General features: G+C 39.0%; 1 protein-coding gene across 12 annotated transcripts in view; it reads right to left on the bottom strand.

Annotated features, from left to right (window-relative positions):
* LOC122402145 (tyrosine-protein phosphatase Lar) overlaps positions 1–18,823 on the bottom strand; it is a 564,511-nt gene that overhangs the window by 171,237 nt on the left and 374,451 nt on the right. For all 12 annotated transcript variants that reach the window (XM_043404713.1, XM_043404716.1, XM_043404711.1 and 9 more), the window contains 2 exons: positions 10,935–11,066; positions 5,522–5,698 (listed from right to left, as the gene is read on the bottom strand). In XM_043404713.1, the coding sequence (XP_043260648.1) occupies positions 5,522–5,698; positions 10,935–11,066 (309 nt within the window). The remainder of the gene's footprint in view (positions 1–5,521; positions 5,699–10,934; positions 11,067–18,823) is intronic.

Raw genomic sequence — 18,823 nt, 5'->3', positions numbered from 1 at the left:
TTAAATAACAATTTTTTGTCAGAGGTTTAAACAAAAATTCTGAAAGATCGTCCATTACCGAGTCCCTCCGTAAAAAGAATCGAAACGCAAACTGGTCAGTTTCGAACGGGATCGCGAGTCCAGGAAACACGTTTGGAACTTTGACGAGGGTCGGACGTAAGCAAGGAACCTTGGACTTGCCGGAGTCTGGTGGGCCCCCGGTTGCGTTTATCGATTGTTTCCGCTGGTAACCCGCGTAATTTTAACCACACTCGCCTCGACGTTGCGTTGTTACATTATTGCGTCGTTACATGCTTCGATTAACCGCATTAGTCGAATGCGGCTTTAATACGAGCTCACGGGATGAATATCGCGCCGATGCGTTCGATAACGAAGCGCGTACGGGCAATGTTCGCGAGAATGCCGAAATATTCGCTGGGGCCCATTACGCGGCCGACTCCATTTGCCCAACCAACTCCGCCCAAGCATCGACCTTACCCAACGCGAGCCAGCCTATTTTTCACCCGCTCGAATTAAATACTCCGCTTATCCGACCGGCGGAGAAAAATTGGTTCAACTTTTAAATTTTCCTCGACCGCGAAAACAGGAATATTACACCATTGCGTGGGGCTTAGGATGCAGCTACGCGGTGTGTGACGCCAAAAGTGATCGAACTTCTTCAAAATAACGAACTGTGAATTACTCATTAGGGCATTAAAGTACGGTAAGAACGTGAAAGAAATAAGAACTTTTTGTTTACTTATTATAAATAGTCCGTGCTGAGATTCTATCTGCTCTTTTTAGACACTTTTATCAGCTGCCGCGAGAAGAAATACGGTATCACGTAAGAATTCTCGTTACGTCTCGTGTATCGAGGTAATATGGGGGCACTTGTGTGAGAAACACGAGTAGTATGGATTGTATTGTATTTCATTGGATAACATAATGTGAAATAAACGTAACTATCGTCGTTCTATACTACCTATATATTCATCCATGTACGTACACGTCTTTTTCATGTATTTTTCTATCACGTTTCGACTAGATACAAAGTGGATCACAATGTTCGATGTAGTCGTCATGGCATCGAATATTGTATTTCTCGGATCTAACCCAGTTGTCGCGTGTACTACAAAAGTGCTACAAACGTGTTCGTGCCACGTATGAATGCTGCATTTACAGGGTCTTCCTTTTAACTGAATATACACCAAAATGTTTCGAAAATTGTTTAAGATGTTTAAAAATGTGAGAATTATTTTACATGGAAGTGTATACTTTTTATTATAGATATAGTAGCAGGGAGAATTTCAAAGCCTAGTTAAATTTTCTAAGTAAAATATACATTTATATATAGGGTGTTCGGCCACACCTGGGAAAAATTTTAATGGGGGATTCTAGAGGCCAAAATAAGACGAAAATCAAGAATACCAATTTGTTGATGGAGGCTTCGTTAAAAAGTTATTAACAGTTAAATTAAAAAATTTCAAATCGTTCTGGTAAAATTATTTTCGGTTGCGGGGGTAAATTACAATCATTTTTTATGAATAGACATACCCCCGAAATTCTGTGCATCTTCGAGAAAAAAATTCAGTACGGGCGGAACTTTAAACGTTAATAACTTTTTAACAAAGCCTCCATCAACAAATTGATATTCTTGATTTCCATCTTATTTTGGCCTCTAGGAACACTTTTAAAATTTTTCCCAGGGGTGGCCGAACACCCTGTATACATACAGGATGTCCACGCTAAAGTGCGACAGTCGCGATATTTCAGTAACTATTGATGATACGAAAAAATAGTTCATATAAAAATTGCAGGATAAAATAGGATCTTTATTTTGGCGTAAACGAAAATTTTGTTTATATTATTAATTTCAAAGATACGATGGTGAAGTTTCGTTTTTTAAATGGAACTATATATTCTTGTTGGATCATGCGATATTGCTTTTCAAGACGAATTCATTAACCTGCAATTTATTCACCCGATTTTTATTAGTTTTCAAGATATAACGCTTGGAAATTTACTGATTTTCGGCGGAGACGCATCGGTTTGAGTGGCAAGTCATAAAAGCGGTTCTACTGTGTCTGTTGAAACCGATAGCAAGGGTCTACGCTCGGAAGAGCAGGCCCGAAAAGTAAGAAACATGGAAAGTATTGTCCATCACGGTCCAAGTTTTCCGCATCGAGGATGGAGTCGTTAATAATTTGGATGATTAGTACTTTCCATGTTTCTTATTCTTCGGGCCTGCCGTTCCGAGCTAGACCTTTACTGTCGGTTTCCACAGGCGGAGTCAAACAGCGCAACAATAAGACCGTTTTTATGACTGACCACTCAAGCCAAGACGTCTCCGTTGAAAATCAGTAAATTTCTAAGCGTTATATTTTGAAAACTAATAAAAATCGGGTGAATAAATTGCAGGTTAATGAATTCGTCTTGAAAAACAATATCGCATGATCCAAAAAAAAATATATAGTTCCATTTAAAAAATGAAACTTCACCATCGCTTTTACGCCAAAATAAAGATCCTATTTTATCCTACAATTTTCATATAAACTATTTTTTCGTATCATCAATAGTTATTGAAATATCGCGACTGTCACACTTTAGCGTGGACACCCTGTATAATATTCCATATGCTCAGAATTCATGATAAAGTTTTCAAGTGGTTCCAAAAATAAATTTCCATCCGGTTTAAGTACGTAAAACGAGAGGGTCGGTCGAGAGATTTCTGTACGATCCATACATCCGTTAGAAAATTATTCGTTCATGAACCGTCTGGCTATTTGGCTGAAACAGGACGGCGGGACGTTATGCATAAATCATGTGCGATGTACAACGCGTCTAATGGAACGTCTTCCAATAATTCATGCAATTGATTACTCGATAAATTGTCGTAAGATCGTCCTGTCAATTTCCTATTAAGGAAAACACTGAGTTATCGATCATATAAACAGTCTAACGCAATTCGTCAGTAATAAACAGACTGTCTCTATACAATAAACATCTTTTATCAATTTTGGGACTTTGATACCTGATACACGCTGTGTATCAAAAAGTAACATTTTAATAACTGCTACCGGTTGCTCTCCAAATAAAAACCAATCTGTACGATTTGTAAGATGAAAATACGTACAAATAACTTTTGGTACAAACGTGCCCCAATATTGAACATTGACGTACAACTTTCAAATTTGACGAGTGCCCGTCCGCCGGTTTGGTACGAACAATTTCCGCGAGGAAATGCGTTAAAATCGAAAAACAGAGAAACGTCGGTTAAATATAAAAAATTTCAAGCAGAAAAAAAGATTTATTATACGGCCTCGAAATTTGATCGAAAAAAGAACGATATTTCATGCGCGTTAATACACACCCACGAAGCTCGCGTAAGCGGGGGAAAACGAAAAACTCTGGGGGGAAAAAGGGAGAATTTCGTGCAGTGATTAATCGCGCGCGCGACCGCGGGAAAAAAGTGCTTAGCTCGCGGCAAGCTCCGCGATTTAGTTTGTCGCTCACAATTAGTAATAGCGCCTTTGGTCGGCAAATCGCTTTAAATCGCGCCAATTTCGATCGTCCGGGCCAGAGACCACCGCGTGGAAAAGTTGGCCCCCGCGCTTTTTAATTAGAGAACTTTTTCGGCCACTCGAGAAGATCGCGTTACCAAAGTGAAGGCCAGTTCGAGGCTGTTAATTATATTTTTTTTTATTCCGCGAAAAGACATCGACGGGCGGAGCAGAGAGGACCGAAAGGAACACGTTCGCCCCACCTGGATCGACTTTATAACAAATAAAGCCGAAATCATCGGCGAATTTGAGAGATTCGAGCAAATATCCGCGATTTATGAGGGCCTGGCGCCGGATGGCGATGGCATTGATACGAAATGGCCGACAGTCGAGATTCAAAAAAGCGAAAGAGAAAAGGTAAAAAATACCGATGCGTTTCCGAGCATCGATGCGAAGAGAGGAATAGGGAAGCGGCTGCGACGGATGTTGCCACGGAGAGAGAGAGTGAGAGAAAGAAAGAGAGAACGAAGCGTAAAAACTAGAAGCTCCTTGGAATGGTTTCTCGCCACGAAACGGTTCTTTCTCTTTTTCCGGGGATGGAGAAGAATACGAGAAATTGCGAGCAAAAATATCCGCCATTCCGAAGTTGAAATCGAATTAAAAAGCTGGCCGAGCCAATTAAGGCGTTTCGCGAAAGTTTAAGAGATTCTTGCCGGAAAAGGGTAAGCTTTCCCGGGGTGCACGTCGGCCGCGTTTTTTTTTCTATTACGTCGCCTTCCGCTTGGTCGCCGAACTGGGCGCCATTAAGCTGTTCGCTCTTCCGTATAAATAGAAAGGAAAAAAAGATCCCCCACCGGACCCTAGCACGGAAGAAGAAGAAAAGCTTCGTTTAATTTCAACAAAATTTAGCTCGTTATCTTGCCGCCTCGTTCGCGGTTCGCTGGCTATTTCGATAATTTCTATTTTACTTCGAAAACGTCGCGAACGAACGGGGGTACAATACCTGAAAACATCAACGATGCTTCCTATTCGAACGCGACACTATAACGGAACCCTTCGGGAGCCAGCAAGGAGTTCTGGTATATTTTTATTTTATTTTCATTGGAAGGATTTAAGAAAACAAATTTCTGGAAAAGCTTGATTCGTTAGGGGGTGAATTCTATCTGCGAAAGCGTTACTTTAGAGTGCTAAACTTGTAGTAATAGAACCCTTCGGAGCCAGTAAGAGTTGTTACTATATTTTTATTTTATCTTCGTTGCAAAGATTAAAAAAAAACTAATTTCTGGAATGGCTTGATTCGCAAGAGGGTGAGTTTGATCTATTAAGTGTTAATTGAGAGTGGAAAACTTGTAGTATCAGAACCCTTGGAAGCCTGGCTGTTGCTAGTATATGTTTATTTTATCTTTGTTGCAAAGATTCAAAAAAACAAATTTCTGGAATAGCTGGATTCGCAAGAGGGTGAGTTTGATCTGTGAAAGTGGTAATTTAGAGTGTAAAACTTGTAGTATCGGAACCCTTCAGAGCCAGCAAGAGTTATTGTATTGTGTATGTTGTATTTTATCTTAGTTGCAAAGATTAAAAAAAACAAATTTCTAGAATAGCTAGACTCGCAAGGGGGTGAGTTTAATCTATAAAAGTGTTAGTTTAGAATGCAAAACTTGTAATAACAGAACCCTTTGACGCCATCAACTATCTCTTGACAATATTGAACAGTACACATCACATATTGTAATTTAAATTGTAATCGACCATTATTATATTTAAGTAATAAAATTGTTTGAATATATTTTGCATATTCCTGTATATTTTGGCATTTTATTGATGCATATTCCACATATGTTTCTTCCATGTTTTAACATATGTTATTGACATAAACATCCTAGTCATCATCCACAAATGGATGGATCCATGGGAACAGATGATGGAAGCGATTTTTTGTTGATTTTGAAATGTTCGTTTCGATACCACCATGTAGTCCTCGTTCGAGAGGAATTCACGTCGATGAGAGTCGTTAGTTAAATATAAAAGTTATGGATACTTACTTTCGTAGACTTTGAGCTGCGCCTCGGCTGACACTGCGTCACCAACTCCATTCTCGGCCAGACACTCGTACAGGGCGTTGTCGCGGAACGGTTGTTGTCGCGTACCTGGCCTGACAGGTTCGATCCGTAGTGCAGCTCCGTTTGTGTAGTTCTGCACCATGTACCGTGCCTGTGCATCTGCGGCATAACGCAAAAGATTCGGATGAATGAAGAGAAATAAAAAGATTCGGGTCAATTTTGATTTCTCAACCGGGACTATGCATTTGACATTAATTGGTGCGATTTGTTACTCCGTGTAAAAATTCCAAGCCACTTTATTCGTCGATAAAGGTTGGCAACAAAATTTATACATATACTATTTATTTAATAAAAAAAAGCGTTTTTGTCACTTGGAAATATGTTTTCAAAAATATGGTGATCTTTTGAACACATCCGGATGATCAAACTTCTTAAGCTTTCCACAAAATGATTAATATTTATCAGTTCCATATCAATTAAGTTGTACATAACCTGAATGGTTTAGTAAATGTCACAGACCGTATTAGTTCAATTGTGTCAGGGCAGCTAATCTCACGTATATTGTAAATAATCTGATTATTTTTAGAACGAGATCATATATAACGTACGATTTGCCCCGTTTTCTCGCGCGAGGAAAGGTCAACGATTCATTGCGCTCGTTCCTATAATAGAAAGGAAGGTTTGCTCGAGGTCGCGACAAAAATTTGATTAAAAAAATAAAACTCAGCGAATTTTGGCGCCGCGAATCGATTCGAAATCGACGACAATCGTCGAAGCCAGGATAAAAGCGACCATTCCGGCGTTAACCGGCACGATTTTTCGCGGCGTTGAGAATTTTCAACGGTTAATCGGGCCCAGTGCGCTCTCTCCGAATAAATTCCGGTTCCGGTTTCACGGGTTCACGACTGCGTGACGGCGGCTTGGCGAACAGTCGCGCGAGATCGTTGGCAAACTCGATTAAGGGGTTATTCTGGTCTAGAAAGGCGAAACACAGTCGGTATTATTTATAATTTGTTGCATTTTTCAAACGTTCATTATCTTTCGTTATCTTGTCGAGCTCAGAGAAGAATAACTAACAACACAACGTGAAACATATTTATTTTTTGTTAATGGATCTTTTATTAATATATTTTTGAAGTTTTTCTGATTAAAATAAGACCTATTATTAATCACCTATTCAATTTACTTATTGTTTGTAGGCAGATTGTAAATTTTATGCAAAAAAAGACCAAACACAGTATAACTTGGATTATATTTGTGTATTTAATCGTATTTAACACAATTTTGTACTTTATTAGAAGCAGGTTAAAAACAAATTATATCGTGTTTGGTCTTATTTTAGCCGTAAAACTCTCGCAAATACATTGGTAAAAGTTTCATTAAAGCAAAAATACAAATAAAAAAGTTTCATCTTTGCATTATGTACTATGTATGCATTCTTTCGTAGATATTCGAGCCCAGATCAGGTCGCACTGCACGGTCCGCTCGACGTTGAGCTTCGAAGCGTGTCAAGGGGAGTCTGTAGTAAGGACGACTACCGTTCACTTATCCAGTCGAAAATGACTCGCAGTTATCCAAGCATTCCTGTACAGTCATCATCTATGCAGAATTTGCATTCGTTCGGTCAATATCAACATTTACTATTTCTTTAGCAGTAACATAGATTCTTCACAGTACTAATTTTACCTATATTTTGCAACAGTTTGTATAACGCGTTAAAATACCCAACCCTTTATTCATCGAATTACCGTTGTAATTTACCGTAAAAGCAACGGGTGGAGTATCGTAACAAAGAATCCTGGCTTCAGCCATTCGCGTCGAGGATCGCAATCGTACGGTAATCCGACTCTTTAGCTCGCTTCCGGTTCCGATTTCTGTTTCGCAACGACGTCGCATTTTCGTCGAGTTGTCGGTTCTCGTCTTCTTCTTTCGAAGTAAATTTCGCGCTCGTCGGAGTCCCGGAAGCGCGCCGGCTGTTGCCAGGAGTCGAAGCGGGTCCGGTTTCAAGAGTTTCGGAAACTGGCCGGGGATCGTCGCGTCTCCGGGCGTGTTCCTCGCGACTCGCCAAAGTAGACTCGTCGCAATTCTCTCTCGAGAGAGATTCGATTATCCTTGGCCGTCGCTTCGGCCGAGCGTAAACCGAGCGTCGCGTGTTTGTTCGCCGCTGTTAGTCTCGCCCGATTCGGTAAGTCGATATCCGGGATTCGCGCTCGATTCCGTCTGTTCGCTCGAGGATGGGAATCTTGCCGCGTGAAATTCGACGCGGCCATTCCCGACGAGTTTCGATTGGAAAAACAGCCTCGAGCCGCCGATATTAACCCTTTACCGCGTTCGACGTGCCCGCCAAGAATTCAAAGGCCGTAAAAAAGGGAATATATAGAGAATCTTCAGTTTGAACTGTATTAGAACGTCTAACAACGTGTATTAAAAATATAAGAACTTTGGACCAAACAAAAACAGTTCCAAAACTACTAGTGCTTTATTAAAAATTGAGCCACAGTTAGAAGCGGCAAAGCTTCCCCTTTAAAATGGCTTTTGGATTATGTTGATCCGACTTTCCGTTTTCGAGATATCATCGTGTAAAGAAAAGCGTAATTTTTAAAATTCCACTGTGCCTCGCTCTCTGCCGCATAGAAATCTATTAAAGCGTAAAATAAAAATATAAAAACTTTACATAACCAATGTAAATAGCAACATCAGACCAGAAATAGACATTCTATATCCAACATTCATTTTTTCCAACTATTCCGATACTATTAATATACTCTTCGGAAAGCGTCCTTTCGCGCACCATTCCAATTTTACCTGGTCGCGAGAGTCCATGCAACAATATGAAAGGGTAATTTTTTTAATTCGACTATCTCTATCTTCGTTTGGTGCGTCATTGACCTCGCGCCGGTGTCATCAATGAAACGTAAACAAACGCTCGGATCCTCGTATCTCCGGAACTAGCCACCCCATCGACTTGAAACTAAAATCGTCATATCTCCGGAACTAATTACGCTATCGACTATTGTACTTTATTTTGTCTTGTATGTTTATTTTTAAATTTACTTTGACACTATGCACCCAAAGAAGTTTTAGCAATTTCTATCGATTATACGACGGATGTACGATAAAACTGGATTATAAATTCTTTATTTAATTGAAAATGAATTGAAATTTAAATACAGGATGTTTGTGTAGAAAATAAATTTTTGTTTTTGTGGGTTCTACAACAAAAGAAGGAAACTTCAACGTGTACTATTATCATTATATGTATAATCAAATAGCTAATAACGAACAGAAAAATCGAACGCCGAAAAAGCGAAGTATGAATAATGATATGGGCAGGAATCGATTATTGGGGGAAAACCATTCATTTTATTTGGTGAAAAATGAACAGTGCTAATTACCTTGACCGAATGAAAAATTTTGCACAGAATACGTGTTCTAACGAGACAATGCTGTTGTGCTTACAACGAAATTTATGCAAGATTACTTTTTAAAAAGAAAAGACTTGTATTCTGAAATGGCCAACGTACTCTCCCGATCTAACTATAGCAGAGTATTGTTGGGGGATTATTATCGCGAGCAGTGCATGAAGCGGGAAGGTAATTTGAAAATGCAAAAGAGTTACAAGAATGTATGCAAACAGAAATGATAGAATTTATCGCAAACTAAAATTAAAAGATAATAGAAAACAAAAAAAATCCTTGGAGGTTCCATACACTAGTAGAAATACACACATAATCCAATTTTGTTAGCATTTACGCATTTTTATAGTTTATATTAATATTTGTCTTTGCCTCCATTCGTACGTCTATATTTATTCCGAGCGAATCGACTGACATTATTTAAATGTAAATTTTGTTTACGTACAAGGCAGCCCTTACACACAATTCACAACGTTTATGCTAACACAATTATAACGCGAGATATTAAAAACATCACAGGCGTGTACTATTTATGACAGAAACGAATACTGTACAATTTTATATAAATAATATAAATGTAAAATAAATCTTGAACTTTATATAGGTAAATAGAATTATAGATTTTAAAGTTAAACAAAAACGTTTTTCGATGGTATTTGAACCTGTGGTGAAAAATAACAGGCGCACGGAAAATAGACACTCTACCAACTATGGCTGTTGGAAAAGTTATTTATGCTACGGTACATATTGCTGTATGGAAACTTTAACATTAAATATTTCGTGAACTGTAGCCAGTAGCGTCCAAAACCATACATCGCTACCTTTAATATTGTAAGCTCCATCACACTGCAAAAACATATTTAAATATCGGTGGAACTTTTGGAATATATTTGTTCGAAGTATTTAATAAAATATTACTGTCGGCTATATTTTCAAATCTATGAATACGTTTCAGTTTCTTTTAGTTTTGCATAAACGATGGTAGCATATATTTTAGGATGGATTTAAAAATTTCTCAATAAAGTAGAATATATGAATTAGTATGATAAGTATTACAATAAATACAAGGGGACAATATCCTTAAATGGTTTCAAAATATCAAACTATTGTCGTTTAATGTGCAGGAAAATAGAGAAGCGAATACTTTTTCCTCTGGCTTTTAAAATAATTTAGACCCGAGAAATTAACAAAAATGTGGTAATTAAAAGGAGTCATTTTATTGTACTAATCGGTCTATTTTCACGCGAGTATAATTTTAATATAAATTTGTAGACATTAATTCAGAGATCAACACGACAAAAAAGGCGACAAGCGTGTACTTTTTAATTTTCGCGCTATATCTCGGTAAAGTACGTAGCCGCAATTTGACAAAAGAGGTGAAATAATTTTTTTTTTTCAACGAGAAAATGCAAAATTCTCTATGACAAATAGAAACGGAGATATAGCGTTTCAAACTTTGACTAAAAAAAATCACGTTTGACGAGGCAGCGTGTATAAAAATGAGGCATTTTACGATTTTTATACTTTTTTCGTCAAACTTTGATACGCTATATCTCCGATCCTGTTTGTCACAGAGAGTTCTACAGGATCGTATTTTTAACGTTAAAAAAAAAAACAAAATTTATTTGAATACTATTTAAATGCAACTGTTTAAGATACAAGATCTTCAAGCATTCTAACAGCTTCAATTCGTTCTTTGATCAAACGTTCAAGCTACACTGGATAAATAAATATTTGAGTTCGAAAAAAAACTGAGCTTTGTCTCGGTTCGAGTTTCAAGTACTCGTACAGGCTCTTGTTCGTGTATTTGTCAAATATCCGAATGGTAAACCCCTCGAATAGTCTCTCGAGCCTCGGTTGAAACAGAAACGCGGACGTTGACAGGGACGGATGGAGGACCGACAAGGAAACGGTGGCTCGTAGGAAAGTTTCGGAAGCGGACAGACGGCAGAGGGAAAGGGTAAAAAGCGAAAACTTACCGGTAATTTTCTTTCCGTTCTTCCTCCAGTGGATCTTGGGCGGCGGCGTACCCTCCGCCGTGCAGTAGAAGCTCGCTACTCCGCCTGCCTTCACCTGCTGCGATTGCGGCCTCACCAGGAACGTCGGTGGATCTGCGAGCACAAGATCAAGGGAAACCTTTGATTAGAGTCGAGTCGTCCCTTCGGGCCGCTTCGATGGCCGCTGTTGCTCTCCGGAGTTAATAAACGCGAGAGACCCCTCGGTATATCGAGAAACGTCTCTGAAAGAAACTCGCTGCTGGCCAGGAGTAAGCAAATTACAAGAGCCACCGATAGATATAGTATTTCCGGCCGGTCGAAGGAAAAGAGTATCGGTTCTCGCGTTCGCGTACAGCTCGGTCGTTCGGGTTACGGATATAGTATTAAAAAAAAAAGAAATAAAACACGAAAAAAAAAAAAATTGAAAAACGAAAAACGTTGCTCCGCGGATTCGATACCGTGGAAGCCGCCGTGTAAACTAGATAATCGAAATTTGCTATCGCAGGGAAATCGAGCTCGAATCGGACCGCAGCGCGAACGCGACGCCCTGAAATCCGCCCGGAAACTCGAACGGTCCGATTTTAACGCCGACGGGAACTCCGAAACTGACTCGACACGCTTTCGCTCCGGGAATAAAATAGACGCTCGTTTCAAGACGGACGAATGTGCACCTTTGTCGGATCGTCGTAGTTACTCATGGTCCACCCCTGGGCGAGCCAACATCGCCCTCGTCGGAAACAGAAGGACCGAACCAAAGGGCGTGTGCTATCTGGAGCGAGACTACTGGCCAAGCACTAAATTGGTCTCGAAACTTTGCGATCGTACGGATCGTTTATGGCCACTCTTCCATGGACCGTCGACCCGAACGCGAACGGTCTCGCTTTTTCGCCGGTTAGATCTCTATCGGGTCCACGAATCAGAAAACAAATTCTATCGCAAAGGGGGAGAAAGCAAATTAAACGGACGTTACAACGTCGAACGCGTCGTTTTTAAAGAGCAACTATAGAAAATTGAACAGAAAAATACTATTCATTATTGAATAAAATTAAAAGCAAACGGACGTTCCAACGTCTTTTGAACACATCGTTTTTAAACAGCAACTATAGAAAAATACTGTTCATTACTGAATAAAATTAAAACCAATCGTATGAAAGAAATAACCATGGCTCGTACTTAGAAAAAAGATCTTTTCCTATTAAAAAAATATTGTGCTTGTAAGATATTATATCCGACCTACTATATTCACCGGATCGTATCTCATCTGATTTTTATTCGTTTTATACATTGATAAATTCTTCAAAACCACCGAAGAAACAAATACAATTAATTTGGTATATAAAGAAAATTGATATGGGCAGGGGAATGGATCTGTTCAACAAAAAATATGCATTTTCATTTAAAGGAAGGATGCAATTCTTAAATGCACATGCACTGTTGAATTTGAAAAAAATTTAAGGTCCTACAGATGTAATGCTCTTCGAGCCATTCGCTTTCCGCCTTTGACAGTTTTTCGTAAATGCATTAATAACAGAGTTATGAATTGAAACAATTACATGGACCACTCTGTATATTACACACGGTTTCTTGATTTTCCAATTTGCCTCGCTGCAACAGCGCGAGGAAAAAGAGTTTCAATAAACGAGGGAATACTGTTGACATAAAAGCCACTGTTCGTGATTTACCTTTGTAAATCTAATCAAGAGGTTACCAGGCCAAGAATCTCGAAAGTCTGTTCACCGTAATCCGTGTAGCTTCTCCATCGACGCGCGTTGGCGCTGTAAAAAAGAGCGTACGCGTTTCGAAACAGGATCGATCGTCGAGAGGCCTGGTAACGTTTCCGCGGTTGAATCGAATCCAATCGAATATCGGAATAATCGCGCCTATCGCGGAATAGAAGATTATATTGGGCAGGGGAGGGAGGGGGGGGGGGCGATATCGAAAGGGCAACGCAGGGGGACGTTGATGGAGGGAGAAACGCGGTGGATGGCTCGAAAATTCGTGCGGGAACGAACGCGAACGCGCTAATCTATCGGCTGTGCACGAAAACTGCGCGACGCATGGGGACGGGCGAAACGCAATTTAAGGTAAATATTATTCCATCGGCGAACCGTCGATAATTTTTGATCGAATCGCTCGTTCGAGATTATTGCTATCCGGTCGGGTCGCATTGTGGCCGGCCGCGCGATGATTATCATACCGAAATAGTTCGTAACAGGTGCATTAATCGAGCACGCTCGCGGCATGCGCGACGACCGATGGATTTTTAAATATTCCAAACGCTCCGGGGCCAATGATTTCACGGGATAACAACCGGCCATCGGGGGTAAAATGAATTTAATGGAGTCCGCGCGCCCCGTTCCGACGGGGATTTCTTAATTCTATGGGCTTACACGACCCAGCAAAAGAAACGTTCAAAATTTCTCGACCGAACCCGGAGCTACTGTTCCCCCGTGAGAAGAAGGCACAGCGTGTTTAAACTAATGTGTACTAAACTAGTAATTTTTTTTTTGCCACAATACCTTAATAATTCTTTACGTAGAATGGACAGGGTAATGGATCTATGCAACAATAAATACGTATTTTCATTTAAAGAAAAAATGCAACCCGTAATTGCACATGCACTGTTGAATTTGAACAAAATTTAAGGTCCTACAGATGTAGTGTTCTTCGAACTATTTACCTTTCTCCTTTGATATTTTATTCGCCAATGCACTAATAACGGAGTTATGACCTGAAATAGTTGCATGGACCACCCTGTATATCGTACAGTGTTTGTTTCATTTCAATTTAATCATCTATCGAAAAGTATTCGAACTTACGCTTGACAACTTAGTATGAGAAAATTAATAGTGTCAAAGTAATATAGTTATAGTCCGGGCCACGGTATAGCGAGGTCGCAAACTCGAGTAGGTGTCAAAGTTTACACGTTTCAGCTCCCGGAACAAGTGAATTGACAGAAATGCGAGCAGCTAAGGGCCTTAGACCATAGTCAGGGCCGTACGAAGAAATGTTTTATCTAGTGTCGCCATTTTTAGAGGTATCGTAACAGGTCAAGGTCTTACTCAAGTCTTGAATATCTTAATTTACTTGCTTATAACATATGCGTGTAGAAAATGAAAAAAAGGAGTGCAGTTACGGACACAGACAGAGATTCAGAAAGGCACCTCAAGCAAGATGTCATGTACGGCCGTAAGTGCAGCAGCAGTAGTCGGTCCCAACCCTCAAGAGTTTAGTTTACGACCTCGGTACATCGTGGTCCGGACTATACATTCTTGAAATGAGCCCCAAACGTGATTCGTAAGTACGTTTCTATCCCTCCCAAGCATATTATGCACGTTTGTAGACGGACTGCAACAAGAGTGAGGATGTACACACGCCGTCTTCTTACGGAAGAACAGTAGCTGGATTTGTTTCGAAACGGGATTGCACTGCGCATCAAAAGCACCTGCTGCTCGAATGATAATTTACGATCGAATATTAAGGAGCTGCTCGATAAACAGCCGCAAGCTCGAATCCTACCACTAAATCTTGCTTTGGTATTCTTCTACCCGGTATTCTTCTCTATTCTTTCTCCCGCGATGGACGAGCCACGATTCCCCGTTCGATCGAAATATATTGCCGTGGAATACTCCGTTTTAACGAGTCCTCGATGGTCGATTCCACGTCAAATTCATCATCTTTTGCGTTCGATCTCGGAGGTTTTATCGAAGTTACAATATAACGTGTTTCACGTAAAATTCTATGGTATTGAAGGGCTCTAGAGTATATAAGCTTGGAATCGGGGGGCAGAAAAATAATGGAAAATGTTTATATAAACACGTGCTCTACATGATTTTCTAAAGTCGTATCCATTGTTGTGCTTTTAATAACAAATTGAGCTGGCATAATTGATTCTGCCAAACTGTTTGTACACAATGTTCGATAACTCTTTATTTTCCTTAATGGGAGAATTAACAGATCATTCTTTCGCCAATATCTCGAAAATACTGAATTGCATGGGGTACTAGGACTTCCACTGGATGCACCATAACGGTGTACCAACATAATTTAGGCAGTTCTTGAACAAATAATGTTTTATTTGTGGATTTCCATTTTTTGGAGCCATTTAAATATTTTTTATTGAAATACTTCGGCAAGAAATACGAGGGAACTATTTGAATTTTGTCAGAAAATCTATTGTAACGTGTATAATTGAAAAAACGTCATTCATAAAGAATGGGTTTGCAAAATTGTTATAAACGCATTATTAAAACGGCCATGAAAGCTGCCAATTTCGTTTGTAGGCTGCATTCAAACATTGTAGCATGAAAACTGTAGATTAGCCGTCTGTGGCAGCTGAACGCGTGGGTGGATTACGTGAAACGGGCTACACTGTTACTTATGTGTATAACAGTTCATTATGATGTCAATTATAGAACACCCACCCTAGAAATAACATTACTTTGTACAGAAAGCTCAAGGAACACGTTTACATTTTGTCGGTTTTGATATGCACACGATAACACGAAATTTGCAAAATAAAAAATTTTTCATAACGTTAACGATTAAAGCAACAATTTTAAATCTAATAGAGACTTCAGTCCAAACAGTCAATCCTAAATAAATAGTAACTTAGAGTGGACAGTTTCGAAGACAGAAAAGTTGTCCTACGTAGAATTATATTTTACAGTCAATAATTTTGTGATTTATAATATATAATCGTAGCATTCCGATGACAATACTACTAATAGTAAAATTAACGTTATATTAATTATTTAGTATTATGGATACATATAATCAAATGTAATTAATAGAAAATACGATCGAATATTATGCTGACTTATGATTACGTTAAATATTTATCTATACCTGCAACTTCAAATTAATTAAGTTAACGTTAACAACGTGTAAAATCTCGTTTGTTTTTCAATTATTTCAGACATTTCTTTCAGAATTGTATTTTGCGATAAATTGTTTCGCTTCTCGGCGATGGATTCTTTTAATTGTCGAATGTTATCAAATCGTTTCACATTTTCATACACTGCTCGCGCACGTTAGTATATATTTTCTCTGTTGTAAAATATGTTCCGACAATTTTTGCTCGATAAAATGCAGTATTACCAGAGTGGAACATGAATCCGTTTTTAGTAATCCATTCCGCGTATTTATTACAATGTTATTTAATAAACTTACATATGCTTTGTTATTCGTTTACCATTGAATGAATTTCGTATCCATTTTACCACTGTAACCGATTCCGACCCAAATTATTCACGTTTTTACGATCCATTTGCCATAGAATCATTTGCCTTTGAAATAAATTTTTTTTCCATTTTAGAAACAAGTAAGTTTCGATTTTTCAGTTCAATAATTGCATTTATTTATTACGGGCATACCTTTATTATACGCAGCCTATTACGACAACTATTTGCAACATATTTCTTGTTAATTGTTTCACAAACTTACGAACTACTGAATAATTTTCAAACAAAGCTCAAGCGTGTCACCGTTTCGCTTTCGGTATTTGCTTGTTTACTCCAAGTATTAATTTAATAGCAGTTTCCTTCTTGCGTTGTAACATATACGCACTGTTTGCTACTGTTACAAAATTTATCGCTGTTAAAAAACAATTTCACGATTATTGGAATGGATTATGCAACTTGCGAGCAGTACACCAACGAATTATATTTCTTTTTATCAGCTTTTCACCAAATCGCAAATAAAAATTATTTAAAAATTTATAGGCGTCTACGCCATCGATATCTAACGCATGAAAAAGCTTTTCATTGACCAGCAATTACTTTCCCTTTGTGTTGTACATTCTTTTGATAATTTATCGGTCGTATCTAGCACACCTTTTGTGTTATTACAATATAAAATTGTATTATTTTTGTGATTACGTTCAGCTCCGCTAACTTTATCGTCATTATTTTATGTCGATAAAAGAATAATTCGGGTGTAAACTGTATCCCAATGAATAAAATTAGGATCCCCAAAGGGAGACATATTAAATATTTATTTCCAATGCTTTAACATTACAATAACTATTATATAATAAATTGTTAAGGACGAATTATTGCACAACCAAAAATTTGCTAGAACCTGAGTTTAACTAAAGAAGTTTCGAAAAATTCTAGTGTTCCTTAAAAGAAAACTTGTACAGGGATTTATTTTCACTGGTTGGAAAAGATTGATTTAGTTAATATTTAAGAACGTTATTTTGAGAAGGAGTCCATGTGCTCCATTAGGCTGTCAAGTGGGGTCTATGGAAAAAAAAGGTTACTAATAGACAACAGAGCGGAGAAAGTGCATAAAAATTCATTTTCGAAGTTCTAACAAGAAGTGGATGTCTGGGGTACACCTGTTCCCCACTTAGTATTATGAAGATTAATGGGGAATATTACTGAATACTAAGGTGTCTTTAACGAGAAAGTATGTGTCTTCGAGGTATGATCTTATGATGTAGTGTACCACCTGTTCCAAATAAAGTGTTACAAGCTGTTTTCTCAGAAACCAATAAAGATATCGATTTCATTTATCTCTTAAATTGAATGGCCCAGGGGGGTGTCTAGCATTCTCACGTACAACGAATTCTTTTAGAGCGTTTGTTAGGAGTAAAAAGAAAGCTAGAATTTCTTAAACGGAACATATTTTTTTGTTCACGCAGTTAAAAAGCTACGACGAAATTTTGTTGCTTCGTTGTGTTTCATTTTATTTCCAATATTACAACTTACACAATAATAATAATTACGTGGGTGAAAATTCATCCGTAGTACCATTAGCATAACATTAAAGTATCGTGCCAGTTAAGGGTTAATGCCAATATGTAATTATTTAATCATTACCATTTAAGCTCGATCATCAACAACTATGAATTAATCAAATCAATTATTACAATAATATATCCCTAATTAATATACATTGAATCTATTATTTATAAGTTCATAATATTTTCAATTAAATTTATATAATCCAATTAATTCGTAAAATTTCAACGGCGCGTTTGAAAAATCTCGAGTTACGAGACAGCGAAAGAAAATGAAAATCGATTTTTCCAAAGCGTCAAACTGACGGGTTCCAGTAAATTTATCGTTAACAACGCTTTTCATCTCGGAAGATGACTTGTTTGGGAAACGCTTCGGGACGCGTGCCAGCGAGTCTCCTGGTTTTTCCTCAGGGCGGAGTGCAAAACGAACGAAACGTGTCCGTTTCAAGGAAATCGCGCGCAAAGATTAAACGCCAGGGAAAATTAGATCGCGAAAGGCGAGGCACAACGTCGCGACGCCGCGCGGATAACGAATGGCGATCCACTTTCGAGGGTCGTCTTTGCCCTCGGTGAAAATGTCGTCGTCCGCTCCCGAAAATCCTCGCCCCCGCTCGCGTATTCATTATTCACGCTCGAAGGCGTCGTGGATCGAGCGGTCGGGCCCATCGCGGACGAAAATCAGGATAAAGATCGTACGTTTATTCCCCGCTCGGAAAGTTCGTAATAACGAAAGATAGCACCAGGCTCGCAAAAATACTTACAGGCCGTATCTCATGCTTAAAGTTTATACCGGTTTGGCAGGGACTGGGCGCCCGCCGGGGCGTCGCGACGCCTCCGTGGCAGAAGTTCGCGTCCAGACGCTCGGCCAGAGTCTCGATTCTCTGTTGCAAGCTTTATAGCCTGCCGCGGCGTAATTGAAAAAGTAGCCGATAACGGACCGGTTCGGACGAGGTTCGAATAAAATTCTCTCTGTCGAACCTATCACGGTATCGATCCATTACGCCGACGATCGATCCTCGAAAAACTAACGCGCGATTAATTTCCAACGCGGGCGATTTTTAACGCGGTACACCTCGCGGGCCCATTCGCTAATTAATTTGGAATTTTCGAAGCTACGGGCGGATTG

Source organism: Colletes gigas, unplaced genomic scaffold (assembly GCF_013123115.1).
Source record: "Colletes gigas isolate AHSC1104 unplaced genomic scaffold, ASM1312311v1 Colletes_gigas_Sc00033, whole genome shotgun sequence".
NCBI lineage: Eukaryota > Metazoa > Arthropoda > Insecta > Hymenoptera > Colletidae > Colletes > Colletes gigas.
The sequence above is the reverse complement of the archived record's forward strand: the minus strand, read 5'-3'. Positions and strand labels throughout refer to the sequence as shown.